At 38.6% G+C, this 14,940-nt stretch overlaps 1 protein-coding gene across 1 annotated transcript in view; it reads right to left on the bottom strand.

The window, feature by feature from the left end:
- nfasca (neurofascin homolog (chicken) a) overlaps window positions 1-14,940 on the bottom strand; it is a 63,124-nt gene that overhangs the window by 14,010 nt on the left and 34,174 nt on the right. Inside the window, exons 25-29 of the mRNA XM_046075716.1 lie at window positions 10,816-10,965; window positions 8,723-8,851; window positions 7,565-7,600; window positions 5,998-6,067; window positions 4,012-4,053 (exon numbers count right to left, since the gene is read on the bottom strand). Coding sequence (XP_045931672.1) covers window positions 4,012-4,053; window positions 5,998-6,067; window positions 7,565-7,600; window positions 8,723-8,851; window positions 10,816-10,965 — 427 coding nt within the window. The remainder of the gene's footprint in view (window positions 1-4,011; window positions 4,054-5,997; window positions 6,068-7,564; window positions 7,601-8,722; window positions 8,852-10,815; window positions 10,966-14,940) is intronic.

Raw genomic sequence — 14,940 nt, 5'->3', positions numbered from 1 at the left:
GTACCCATCTCCTGAACATCAGTGATATCGGTGAGGTGCCTGCAGAGCCCAAAGGATACTAAAGGACAGTACCCACCCAGCCACAGCCTGTTCACCCTAGTGCCTTCTGGGAAGAGATATAGAAGTTTCTGCTGCCGCACCACCAGACTGCAGAGCAGCTTCTTTCCTCAGGCTGCGAGACTCCCCATCTCATCCACAGCACTGCACCGTGTAATATAGTTTATTTCTATGACTTATTTCTATAACTATACTAGTGTATATAATTTTTTGTATATAATGTTTGCTTTTGTGAATAGCATAAAAGACACTACAATTTAATCTCATTATACAACTGTGTATTGTAAAATGGTAAATAAATCTACATTGTACCTTCTATGTTTATTATTATCCAACATTGGATTAACACTGCTCTGAAATGCTTGTTTGATGGATAAAATTCATTAGGATGTGAATAAATTGGAATGGTTCTAACAGACTAATCAATTAAAATGCACTGCAAAGAAACAGAAAATGATGATTTTCTTAGAGCAGGATTAAGAGGTTGTGGAACAGGAGATTCTTCTCCTTTCATACCTTTCAACAGACCTTTGGAACAATGAGGAAAACAGCAAAAAGTGGGATAGGTAGAACAGAAAGACAGTCATGAGACAGATGGATAACCAGACATGCTAAATAGACAGATCCTGAAAAGGAGGTCTAACTATGACGGTGTAAAAAGATGAGGAACATTTACATATCTTTGCTGAGAGTGAATACATTTAAATCATCATAATCCTAATGACACAAAACAAATAAAGTCAAATATTTGTTATTTTTCCTTATTGATATGAGAAAAGGGCAGCATAGCATGTGTCAGGGCTTCTTACAACTTGGGTCTTGTTTTGTAGTTTTATCCATCACTTTTATTAGTAATAATGACTCTAGAGTTACCAATTGCTGAGATATGGGAACACAGGGACTTCACCACTTAGTTTTTACAGGGCAAGAAACACAGGCAGTCAGACAATCAGACAGATTGTAACAGCTAATTACTACACATTAGACAATTCCACGCCTCATGATTTACATCATACAATATCAACGTTCATGTCTGGTAGTAGATGAGCCGAACCGTTTATCCAGATTATTCTATATGGAGGTCCAACTGAATGTGAGCTCATCTGAAATGTCACTTTTAATCCCTTCATTGCACAGGAAAACTGTGTGCACGGCTACTTTAAGTACAGCAGGTCGCTGTTGAAGCAGGAACTGGGTCTGTAAACTGTGATGGATATTTACAGTGGATATTTTGAGTAACATGTTTACTCTTCACCTTTTGTTTTCTCTTCTAAATAAATTTGGCTGACCCATAGGTTTGTTTACAGCCTGTATGATGGCTGTGACCCATCTGACTTAAGTGATGTTGCCGTGTTCCCAGATCTGAGCAATTAACTCAGTTTGTACAATGCTGATGACCAACTATGAAGATAGAAAATAAAAACCCATGTTGTAATAGATTGGATTTTATTAACTACATTATAAAATCCCATGCATTTTTCATGTGGGATTAAAAGTATAGCTGTTTTTATTACGAGTTGTTTAATTCTTCTCTCTAAAACTCGACAGAATGCAAAACAAGATGGAGTAAACGGGAGAGGCTTTGCATCAAGGAAATTCCTGATGTTTTTACTATGAAGAATTTTTCTACCTTTGAGATTCATGGATCAACGGTCATAGCTTTTTTTTGGGTGGATCTTTGAAGCGTTTGTTCAGTCTTTTGTCCTCCAAATGCTCTCCAGTTGTTTGTTGCCTAAATCAGTTACTTAAGGGTGTCAAATTGTGCCAAACATAGATCGTCCTGCCCCTCTGCCCTCACTACAACCCCAATTGATTTCCCTCATCTCTCGCCCCATGCACCTGGTGGCGGATGCTTTGTCAGCCCGCAGAGGAAAAACAATGCAATTAACCTCTAGAAGGGTGAAAAACATCTTAGTGCCTTAGCTGGGACAAAAAAAGAGCTCCCATATAGTTCACATGAACTGCTTTCTGGGATCACTACGTCTCCTTGTGGAACAGCTGATCCGTCGAGAGACTGATGTGGGTGACAGATGCTTCTTTGTCAGTTGATTACGCCAGCTCCACATCTGGCTACATAACTCCTTTTCTGACAGTTTTGCTGCCTTTTTATATAGGGCTCTGTTTTAGACTAGATTGTTTCCACCCTTCACAGGTAGGCTCACACCTTTCATCGACCAACACTGAATTGACGTTGCACTACTTTAAGGCCCCCTGACCTGTAGTGATCCAACCCTGACTGTACCTCCTAGAGTTTATACAGTATTCCTGTTCAGATTATGCCTTGATTTAATACCCACTACCCTGTGCATTCTGTGTTTTCAACTGTGAGGTCAGGTAATTAGGTTACAGTCTGCTGTAGTTGTTCCAGTTGTTCCAACTCCCTTATTCCAGTTGTCTTTGCTCTTTTAAAGTTGTAGTCTATGTCAAATAAATGTTTCATTCTTAATGATCTAAATACATTCCATAACCTTAATTTCTTATTCCTTATTGAGACATGGCTTATGCCTGGGGAGTTTCTCACCTCTAGTGGAGTTCTGCCAGCCCAGTTATATTATATGGGGGTATTGCAGCTTTCAGTTTTGGTTCTTTTAACATTTTTGAAATCATAACTAATAATCAACTTTTCTCTCTACACAGCCCTCAGTCAAGCTGATCTAAATCTTTATAGTTGGTTTAAGCAGCCAGTTTACTGAACTAGCCGGTGGTCCCACATTACCCCTGTTCTTGCATAGGTCCACTGGCTTCCTGTAAAATTCTGAATCTTCAAGACCCTGTTGTTGTTGTACATATAAAGCACTGGATGGCGTTGCATTTCCGTTGCAGATACATCAGTTAAGTTACATAAGTAAGTTAAGTTACATAATTTCTTACATAAGTTACACTTACGTATGTAAGACGACATTTTTTTCTCTGACATTCGCGTGTAAAATGACACAGCATCTCTGCAAAATATAAGTAAGTAGATATAAAAAAAAGAGTGCACAGTTTTCTGTGTACCAAGTATGCATAAACAGAACATTTATCTCCAGGGTGATGGGGGATATTTTGGGATTAATCTGTATGTATCAGTTTTGAGTCTAAAATATTAAAAGCCTGTTTGAAGATTTCCCCAGGACTGTTAACTAGCATAGTTACAATACACTTATTTGCCTTCTTTAAACTAGTGAGATGAGAAGATTGATATGGACCTCATGAAGTGCTTAGACTTGCTCAGCATAAATACTGGAGGCAGGAAGAAACAGATAAATCTAACAAATAAAGCTGAATGCTGACATTCCTGTACATAAACAGAAATTTAAAATGATCAATATGTGGTTTATCAAAACTTTTGCTAACCAACCGTATCTGGAAACCCTTGCTATAGCTTAAGACACAAAAGTACTTGAATGGATAAATTGTTGTTATAACAATAAATAGTTTCAATATGTTACTACCTAGCTTGCGATTTTTCTCTGGATTTTGTTTTGTAGCCACATACGTATTTGAATAAAATGTCTTTTGGAGGATTAGTTGCAAAAAACATATATACAAACAAATGCATGGCCCCATCCTTTACTGTATATCTGTGTGTGTCACTTGGATGTCATGTTACCATTATAGTACCAGAACGCTCCGGAGCCAGGGAGCCCTGGTGAAATGAACAGGTCTGCACATTGGTTGAATGGATTGACAGTTTGACACCCATAAAGGAACAGAAGTCTGGCACTGCATTCTGTCCATCTCTCTGCTAATCATATTTAACACCATGGTGTCAGCTACTTTCTGCGATGTCTCCTCTGTCAATCACTTTGTTCAAAAAGTGTTCCAATCGAACGCAGGTCAGAATGAAAACTCTACACCCTTTGCACCTGCTGGTTACACCTTATACAACCTTGTTCTCCCAAGCTCAGGGGAGACATCTGTTCCCCCTGACATGCACAGGTCAAGAGGGATGCCGTGCCAAAACCAAAGTACCTGTTCTCATTTTCGTTCCTGTCAGGGACAGATGACCCATTTCAGCGTGGGGGAGAGAGAGGCACGAGAAGTGAGGAAAAAGAGGAAGGAAGTGTAGGGAAAGAAAGAAGAGGGAACGACAAGCTCCACATGATACATGCATGTAAATCCTTGCATACACGTCAACACAAACACACACACACACACACACAGAGCTGAGTGGACACCAGGGATGGAGTCTGGGACAGAATAAGAGTAAAGCAATGACCTTGACTGTGAGAAAGGGGTTGGATATTAATGTTAGACTCATTATTGATTAAAAAAAAATAAAATCAGGACCTCACACACTGGATCTGGATTAATCACACACGACAGCACAGCACCACTCAGGTGATAATAAATGCTGGTCTCACCTCTATTGCACATTCATATAGAGCAATCTTATGAATTTTAATGACATCAGATGTACTGCTGTGTCAGACTGCAATTTCACACTTTTAAAAGCATTTGACACCAAAGCAGAGCTACATAATGATGATACAGTATCTGTGTATGTAAATTCCATACTGCTTTACATATGTGTAACGTAGATAGTCTGAATTCTAGAAAAGACAGGATCCTTGCTGTTCTGTGTTTTGATATGTAGATATGAATACTGTTGTCTTTTTATCAGTTGGATCCAAAGTCAGTAAAAACATTCAGAGGCTTTTTCTCCGTCTACAGTTTCTACAGTTAAAGGTAAAAGTTTTAGCGCCACTCTCACGCAGCTGAGTTAGAACATGTAGATTTAGGATTTAAAAAGCAGGTTAAATTCCACATGTTTTAGTCAAAGTGGACAGAAAGAGAAAAAGACAGACTCATTCTTCATAAAGAAGAATGCAGCCACAATCAGTGGGACCTGGAAGGAGCAAAAGACACATCATTTAACAAGACATACTGAACAGACACATTTTACATTATATACGATACATCCTCACATTACATTTCCAGTTATTCTGATAAAAGTCCAGTGCAAAGTATGTGCCTACTTTACATGATGCAAGGTTTAAGAACTGGTGTCGAGATTTACAAAGATGGTGTTCGGATAGCAGAATGGCATTGTGCCTTCGTTGCTTGGTTGCCAATTCCACAATACAGGTGTTATAATAATATTTTTGTTTCTGTTTTCACACAACCCCACTGTTATAAAATAGTAAGCTGACTGCAGGTCATTAATGCTAACTAAGTAACAATGGTTCCTGGGCAGCTTTATGACATTAAGTCATTTGAGGTAGAAAACAATATCTTTAAGAGAAATATGTATTCAAATATATCTATGTTAGTGTTGTAAATCTCTCTACAATTGTAAGCACACCTGTTGGACTAATCCATCGAGGCTGGCACCACTGTGTCTTAAAACACCTTTATAAGAAGTGTTTCAAAGATGAAAACCCTCCTCTGTGCTTGCATGACTTGCTGGTGACAATGCTGCATCTGGTACCAATAATAGAGGGCTTTCTAAACATTGAGCGTTGAAAAACATTTGAGCAACCCGTGCCAGCGTGCAAAAGATCTTCTATCTGCTACAATAACCTGAAGGAAATGGTACCATCCCAGTTAGTCAACGGGGGCTCTAAGCTTTCCTAGACTGTCAATAAATAGCAGGTTGTTGTGATTTGGTTGTTGAAGGATATAATGTTTTACTGAATTGTTTCCTGTTTAGTCCCATAGTGAATATTTGCTTGTATGTTAAAGTAAGCCACATTATGTAACCTTTAGCGCGTCATTTTTTATTAAACCCCTTACATTACTATAATATATACATAACTGATTGAAATGTATTTTTATTTGCCACACACAGACTGCAGCTGTATCTCACAGCCTCTGCTACAGTAGCTAATACCATAGTCTTTATACAGTATTGACATGAGACGTGTTATAATATTCAATTTACCATTAATTCCTTCAACCACTAAAAACTTCAAATTTACTTCAAATCATTTCAAGGGCCTGTTTGATTATACTTACTGGTAATCAAAGGATCCCTCCTGGTCTTTCTGATCTACTGGGTCCAAGGGAAGATCTTTTTTGTCACGGACTGAGGAGAGGAGCACAAAAGGAAAATTTTCAGCATCTTGCTGAGAACTCTACTGATGTCATGGTTAGATTTGATACACAAAACCATTCACACGTTGAGGTGTCCTTGGAGTTAGTTTTAACACGAAATCCTTCTGTTAGTCCTCATCTGTAAATTTAGTACCATTTATTTGTCTTCAGCCTTAATTTATTAAAATGTTAACTAACACTGTGTCCCAAGTCCATACTTATCCCTTAATACTATGTGTATAAACTGATACTATAAAGCAAAGAAATTGAAATATAACATGGCTAATTACAGAAATATTTGGAATTCATTAACAGTCAAAACCTCTAAGACATATTTGAATGCAATGATATTTTCTTCTCTTCATTACTGCATGTCATTATAGTCTCAGGCAAACGACGACTGTCTTAAAACCTATTAGTTAATTCATAAACAAGGAAATCACAACAGTATCATCATAGTGATATACTTGTTAAACGGTAAGCCTTGACAACTGAATTTTGTAGTCAGATGTCTGTTAGTGCATAAGATAATCCATAATGCTGCTCCTCCACCGATTTTTATTCAGCTCCTCTCTGAGCAAATGAGCAGAGCCTCAAGGTCTGCTTCAAGGGGAGATTGTAGCATCTCTAAATGAGGCTGCGCCTTTGCACAATCTGCTTTAAAAAAGCTACATCTAGTCAACTCTTTTTGAGATGAATCTATTTTGTATGTTGATGTAAATACATTTAAAAAACTAAACAAGTAGTTGTCAACGGTTCCTGAGGAGGTTTCAGGGGGTCCCGAATAAAAAGGGAATAATTCATTTTCACTATAATTCCATCCATAAGCAACATGACAGAATGAGCGATTATTTTGTTCATGGGTTTCATAGACTTTCTGTAATAAAACATCTAACAGCAAATATCCTATCAGATTGGGGACTCTGAGACAAAATCAAATGGGGGCCCATGTTCTTATTTGTGTCAGCTTAGAGGTCCTCGACGTGAAAAAGTTTGAAAACCACTGAACTAAACAAATGTGGACAGTGCACTACTTTAGCAGTTTGTGAAAGAAATGAATGTACTTAGGATGTACAGATGTATCATTTGCACCAACAAGGATGCAGAAAGACATAAATTAAATATATGAACACTTAAAAATTAAAAACATGAAAAATGTCTTTAATTTTAGACTTTCTTTTATGTTTTCTGAGATGCTCCCCCAGTGATTCATATAATATAGTATGCATTTGGAACACAGTGCACTTTTTACTTACAAGACTTACAAGCCTGTTTTAGTTGCAGCTGTAACATTGGGTTGGGTTTGTAAGGTGTCAGCGCTTCAGTCAGTCCTGAAAACAAGTTTTACTGCCGGTTTATGTGTGAGAACTCCTCTCATTATTCTTTTTCTGTCTGTCACTGTTCTGTTTTCATCCTTTTCTGACAGGATTTTGAGTTCATCACTGGGTGTTAGTTCTTAACATTCACAGCATCACAGTTCAGCACCTACCTAGATATTTTTCGAAACCAGTCACGCAACCACCACCTAGACATTACAGAAACTGCAAAACATTAACATAACACTAATTTCTTTTGTACCAAACCATTAAATTATCACATACTATAGATTAGCATCAATGACGCATGAAAAGTGTTTTCATTTTTGTCTGAACAAGATAAGATTTTTTTAAATGCATAGGCCTAATTGTTTGGGAGTAATAAATAAATTGACTGTGTAATTAGATAGCTTCCACAGTTAAAATAAGAACACTACCGACATTAAAATAATCCTAACTAATTGACCTAGAAGTTCATGAATTTTAACAACTTCTATCAGCGACCAAAGAACTGCAACAGCTTTCTGGAGCAGCTTACAGTGGCTTGTAATAGAGCAAAGTATGAAACAAACTGTACATCTAAAACCTAGATATCACACTAAATGTAACTGATCATATTTCTAAATTAGTACCATAACCACTTAGATACACCTGTGTACATGAGTTCAGGAGAGAAGACAGCTAAGAATCCCAGGCTGTGTCTGAATCCCTGCCTTTTTGCTGCCTTGCTACCACAATGCTGAAGGTTCAAATGTCTGGCATCTCAGTTTAGTAATCACAAACTACTGAGCTCGGAAACAGACATCTAATCAGAGAACTTCAACTTCTGTTGCAGTTTTGGTAATAGAGACCGTTAGAGTTAGAGTTTAGTTGATACTTTTTAACTAAATTCTGTAAATTTCAATCAATTCACTTTTGATTTTGAACAATTTTTTAAGTTTTGTTCCTGATTACAGTGACAAAGTGTTCTGACAATGCAAGCATTTTGAGGCATTTGACATACCAAACTGCCAAAAAAGTAAATTTGAAATGCAGTATTTATATCCTGTGGCCCTAACATAAGCCATTAATCAACCAATCAATCAAGTTTTATTCTAAGTGCAAAATCACCAAATTTTGTTGAATTATCCAGGATTATCCAGTTCTATCTTATAAAACATTGAGTTTATTGTTAAAAGAAAGCTTTTAAATGTACATTGGGAACATACAGTAGCTGCGTTCACTGTTGCTATTAATGTTCCAATCCAAGCAAAGGCTGGTTAACCTTTGACAGACTGCTCTGTGGGGCTCGGTCCTCTAATGGTTATCAAAGCTGCAGTTTTAGGCCTTACCTGGGTATTTTCCCCCGCGACTCCTCTTGATGAAGCAGACGATGAGGAGGATCAGTATGATGAGGGCGATGGCACACATCAAGCCAATGAACCAGCCTTGAGTGGCTATGTCTACCTGGTCTATGTAGGCTGGTTACATATACAGAACAGACAGAGTGGGACAGGAGAAGAGAGAGAAGAGTGGAGTGTGAGTGTTGAGTGTTGATTTGGACCAAGATGAGTCAGAGCTTATACATTAGACAATCTGTTCTCAGCCCACAACGCTCAGCAGAAATCAGCAACTTAGAACCAATATCTCATCGTTTGCTCCCAAGCTCATATCCAGGATGATGTTACATCCCTAACAATAAGATGTTTGTCTTCTATTCGTTTACACAGTGTGTAAATCTTAATCAGAAAAGCGTGGGATACAGAGGTTGGTGTGAACATAAATGTTACTTTCAATACACCAGGATATATTTCAGTAGACCCTGAAAGAATACTAATTCTTTGACAAGTGCCAGAAATTTTAACTTTATAAATTTTACCACTTAATTTGAATAAATCATGACATCAACGTTTCCAGTATTTAATTAAAGAGGTGGTATTATGCTTTTTAGAACAATGTTATTCCTGCGTGTTAGGAATCAAATTTTAATCTCATTGTCCTAAAAGCCGGTTAACCAAAACACGGTTTTATCTCATGTCCATAGCTATCGGACAATACTACATATTGATACCTACTTGATTTGACTTTTAACATTGTTAATACAATAGGGGTTAATTGTGTAGTTCGGATCCATCTCAGTGTTTCCCACAGAATGATAGCATAACTGTGACGCGCGCAGGGTGGGGGGAGGTGGTAATGCAGTCGACATTGACTACCTGACTACCAGCTATATACAGGGCGCTAACCTTGACAACCCAGCTGTAATGTTAACATAGCAATCATTATTAGCTAGACACCTTACACGCTTGCTAGTAACTTTTTTAAGGTGGGTCTCTAATTTATGGGCTAGGTGCAGCTCTGCAAACAAATACAATTTTGTTGTTAAAATTGAAAATCAATATGTGGCTCTCAGCGTTGATATTGTGGCGGACACCACAAATAAATCAATGTATGAGAAACACTGCATCTGAGTCCAGAGTCTTAAATGTGCACACCCTAAATTAATTACTATAAAATTTTAGGTTCTGGGGAATATTTTGGCTTACATGCTTCAACAGAAAACATGAACATTGCTGTTAGAGTCATTATACTTATTCAATTAAAGTCTCTTACACCATAAATAGAGCTCTGTTTTGTGCTCAGTCAATGTTTTGCCATTGTTGAACTTCCACAGCTAGCAAACTAGCCATGTCTGGTCAGATAATTAGCAGCACTTGCTGCTGCTTGTTAACACATCATATCTAACAATAGGTTGTGGGGAGCTAGTGTTTGCTTGCCACCTATTACCAAGGTAACAAAGGCAAACTGAAATAGAACCAGACAAAGTGTCAGTACAGTAAACTCACATTTACCATTATTTACTGTAAGTGCTAGCAGGCACTGTAATGTTATGCTTTTTATAAAACTGAGTTTAGCAGGTCAAGTTACAATTATAGTTCACACTGGCCAAGTTGGCGGTGCAATAAGCAGTCTGTCACAAACACCAGAGTATACTGTGTGTCTCAAGATTATAAAGATCTTTAGCTGCACTACAGTATATAGCTTTTGGTTATTATTATATTCATTATGTCAATGCAAAGTAATCAAAGAATACCCTTGATGTACATTTTCTTGTCATGTGAACTACCTAAGAGTATTTACTTGTCAGTAAAGAACAAGTTATGTTGAAAGTCACAGGGAGTATGAATATTCACAAAGTTCCATCTTCCCACCGTAAATTAGATACTGCACATAAAGCAAGTTGAAGTTTGATGACATCCAAATATAGTGGTGTGAAGTGTCATATCCCGACTTACTTGAGTTTACCTTAGAAAGAATGCCCATATTGTTAAAGAACAAACCATAATAACTCACTCAGCTGTAGGTTCTGCTACTGACAGACTTGCACCCAGAGTATCCCACCTGGCTGGAACCTCTGGTTCCACCTGGCCAGGTGGGGTCTCACCTGCTTTGGTCTTAAAGGTGACAGATTTGCTGCTGACGCTGTTGAGCTCATGGGAGTAAACCCTCAGATGGTACTTGGTGCCTGCGATCAGATCCGCCACTGTAATTGGGGGCTGTTGTTTCACCGGTACAACTTTCACCGTCTTGTCACCTTGGAGACACAAGAAAGTGGCCAATCACACTCCAGGGGGTGTGGCCTTCGTTCCACAGTAGCGGCTGTGCTTACTAGCAAAGGTCACGGCATCATGATACTTTGCAGGGAGAATGCTTTCTCTGAGTGATAGCAGGGTTACTGAAGTGAATTGAGACTGATAACAATGCAGTGCCCATCCCCATCATAAATATTCATTCACCTCTTTACAGTATAGAAGCATATGCACAATGCAATTTAATATTTCTAGCAATTATACCTAATATATGAGGTGCAACTCTTTGAAGCTCACTTCAGCTGACATTCTGGCTCATTTTCCTCTTTTATGGCTCTGAGACTACATTGGCATACAGAAAACTCATCTACAAATGGGGAGTGAGGAAGGAGGAAAGGGGCACAAGAAGTAGGTGTTTCTTCAGGTAACACCACGATACCGTAGACATCAAAGTCTCAAACAACTAAAGTACCCCATGAATTGGCCACTGTGCATTATGTTTCCATCGGGTAGGACTGAAATTGACCATTGCAGAACTTTTTTAGTTCTTTGGTAACATCAGGGTCTTGGGTAACAAAGCATTGTTTGTCTCAATTATTCACAGGCCCACACTCATCTCCATGAGGTCAAAACAACAACAGTGACAACGACCTGCGCCTTTCTAGTGGAAAGACATGTCTGTCATGACATGGCCGAGCTATGAGCATGACTCTGAGGTTGCAGTGAGAGGCAGCAGAAGGTGGTGACATCATGCACCATGCTATCAGCTAGTGCACAAGGTTGATGTCATTAACAGAACTCATTCCAAAGCCATGCTTTTAATACCAGTCCTTAAACCAGCCGAACAAACGTAATGCAGAAACAAGAGACAACATGCCGGTCTTTCTTACATACTCAGCCACGGCTGATGTTTACTGTTACAAGTTTAATATGACGATCTGTTATGTTTTCAGCTTAATGCAAAACATATTCAATGTCTTTTAAGAACCTTACTGAGACTCCAGAAAATTATATATTTGTTCAGACCACAGACCGCCACTTAATCAATCCCATATGTTTTACTGTAGATCAAGCTATTGATATATAAATTGATGGGTGGTGGAAATGATAAAACAATGACATTTTAAATGCCATTTCAACATCCAGTTTACATAATTTGTAAAAAGACGATAGTGGTGGTTTAACAAGAAAGAAGTATTTAGCTAAAAAGCTAAACTTTAACTAATTTGACAGTCCACCTCCTTATGTTCCACTGCACTCCTTCATGTTTCAAGAAATCTAATGTCTCACCATTTTCTGGTGAGCAAATGGAGTTCTCAAAGAAGAACAGGGTAAATTCTTAAATAAAAGCTGGCATTCAAATAATAACAGAGGGCTGGAATTACCTGTACTCCAGTAGCCACATGATACATTCAGCATAATGTACATTCCCACAGCACTAATTCCAAATACTAATTCATTCAGTAATTAAGTTTACTTGCCTCTACTTTGCCTCTACACTGTTTTGATTTGTGTTAAGCCACTTTCAGTAAAACTCAACACTGTCTACGGATGTTTATAAAAGAAAAAAGCACGCCAGGAACAGGAGGGATCGTGCTCTTTGAGCAGCTGGAAGGATTTTATTTATGTGCAGCAGATGTTGAATTTAGTTAATGGCAGCTTGATAAGAAAAAATGGATGTTCAATTTGCATGGAAATAAAGGCCTTTCTATAATATTTAGCCTGTTTCAATTGATACATACTGTTTCTTTTAAAATGCTAATCATGCATTATGGGCATAAAATTATGAAGATTAATGTGCCTCCATCATTAAAGCATGTATATGGCAGTCCTACAAAGTGTTCATGCCATTTTTATGTGTATATCATGTGAAAAGACCGGCTCACTTTTACTGCATAATAAGTCTTGTGAGTAATTTTATTCTTATAAATATATAGCTGTGTGACCATGTAGAAATTGTAGTATTTATGGCCACATCCTAAAAATTACTACCATTTCCTTTACTTTTGCTGGGGGGCAGGAAGTGGGTGAAGGGAGGATGATGGGAGGTGGGGGAGTGTCAGGGGCTCCCTGCCACTTAGAGTCAAAGCTTTCAGATTTCACCTTGGAGAATGGGGGATGGGTGGAGACCATTAGATCACCATCATTCCTCCTCTCCTCCCTCCCCTTCTCTTTCTGTTCATATTCAGACATCATTAAGAATTAAAGCCACTGCCCAAATAGGCCACATGAAAAATACATCCTCCCTTCTTTTCATCCTTGATCAAAGATCACAGACTGTTGAATAGGTAGGAAGCAATAACAGAAAAAGTAGTGCTGAACTATACCATGTCAACCACCTCTGTGACTGGAAAAGTAGGGATGATGTGATTTATTAAAGCAGGCTTCAAGAGTGCAAAACACATAATCCAAAGCAAAAACAAGCGATTATGGAAGCGTGGATGGCCCAAAAAGTGACACATTCAAACAGCCATTCATAAAGAGCAAGCGAAAAAGCCCATTCACAGTACTGGTCCAACACGAGCCATTTCAAGCCAGGCAGCGTGTTGAAAAGAAACCATTGTGATGGTTAGTAGTGACATGATGATGATGATCAACATTTTCCAACAACAAGACCATAGAGAGATAGAAAGAGTCGGACAGACAGCGGTATGTTGTACCTTCTGCTTTTTTAACAAAGTTCAAATGAAAACATCCGCCATTAGGTACAAATATTACATCCTAACATAAAAAGGGTGATAAAAAAACAACAACAGAGCAGAAGCTGCTGCTGCAGTTGAAGTTATGTCTGGTGAATTTATTACACGCACACGCACACACACACACACACACACACACACACACAGACACACACCCATATACCTAAAAGAAGATATAATTTTTTACCTATGTCCTTGTGTTTCCTCTCCCTCTTATTTTTGTCCTGCCAGCCTTAGAGCTCTCCTTTAAGGTTGTTTTGAAAATCAATGAGGCCACAATTTACCAAAACCCTTGAGTAAGGAATGGTGGGCCTACAAAAACCTGCCATTGAGCTGTAAATGGTGATTATTTCTAGTATTTCCATTATGGAGGGCTTGTAATTGAAGTGAAAATGCATCTAATTAAGATGCAGGGGGGAAACCATGGAGATTTCTGTAAATAAAGACAAACCGAACAGTTATCACACACTGCAATTTAAGAAAGTGGGCTAGAGTGCTGTTGTCTTTGACATTCAATCATTTCTCTAATCTTGATCTTTGTCAAACTTAGGAAAAGTTGCTTAATGTGGAAATATACACTCACCTAAAGGATTATTAGGAACACCATACTAATACTGTGTTTGACTCCCTTTCGCCTTCAGAACTGCCTTCATTCTACGTGGCATTGATTCAACAAGGTGCTGAAAGCATTCTTTAGAAATGTTGGCCCATATTGATAGGATAGCATCTTGCAGATGATGGAGATTTGTGGGATGCACATCCAGGGCACGAAGCTCCCGTTCCACCACATCCCAAAGATGCTCTATTGGGTTGAGATCTGGTGACTGTGGGGGCCATTTTAGTACAGTGAAGTCATTGTCATGTTCAAGAAACCAATTTGAAATGATTGGAGCTTTGTGACATGGTGCATTATCCTGCTGGAAGTAGCCATCAGAGGATGGGTACATGGTGGCCATAAAGGGATGGACATGGTCAGAAACAATGCTCAGGTAGGCCGTGGCATTTAAACCATGCCCAATTGGCACTAAGGGGCCTAAAGTGTGCCAAGAAAACATCCCCCGCACCATTACACCACCACCACCAGCCTGCACAGTGGTAACAAGGCATGATGGATCCACGTTCTCATTCTGTTTACGCCAAATTCTGACTCTACCATCTGAATGTCTCAACAGAAATCGAGACTCATCAGACCAGGCGACATTTTTCCAGTCTTCAACTGTCCAATTTTGGTGAGCTCTTGCAAATTGTAGCCTCTTTTTCCTATTTGTAGTGGAGATGAGT

Source organism: Micropterus dolomieu, linkage group LG18, assembly GCF_021292245.1.
Source record: "Micropterus dolomieu isolate WLL.071019.BEF.003 ecotype Adirondacks linkage group LG18, ASM2129224v1, whole genome shotgun sequence".
NCBI lineage: Eukaryota > Metazoa > Chordata > Actinopteri > Centrarchiformes > Centrarchidae > Micropterus > Micropterus dolomieu.
The sequence above is the reverse complement of the archived record's forward strand: the minus strand, read 5'-3'. Positions and strand labels throughout refer to the sequence as shown.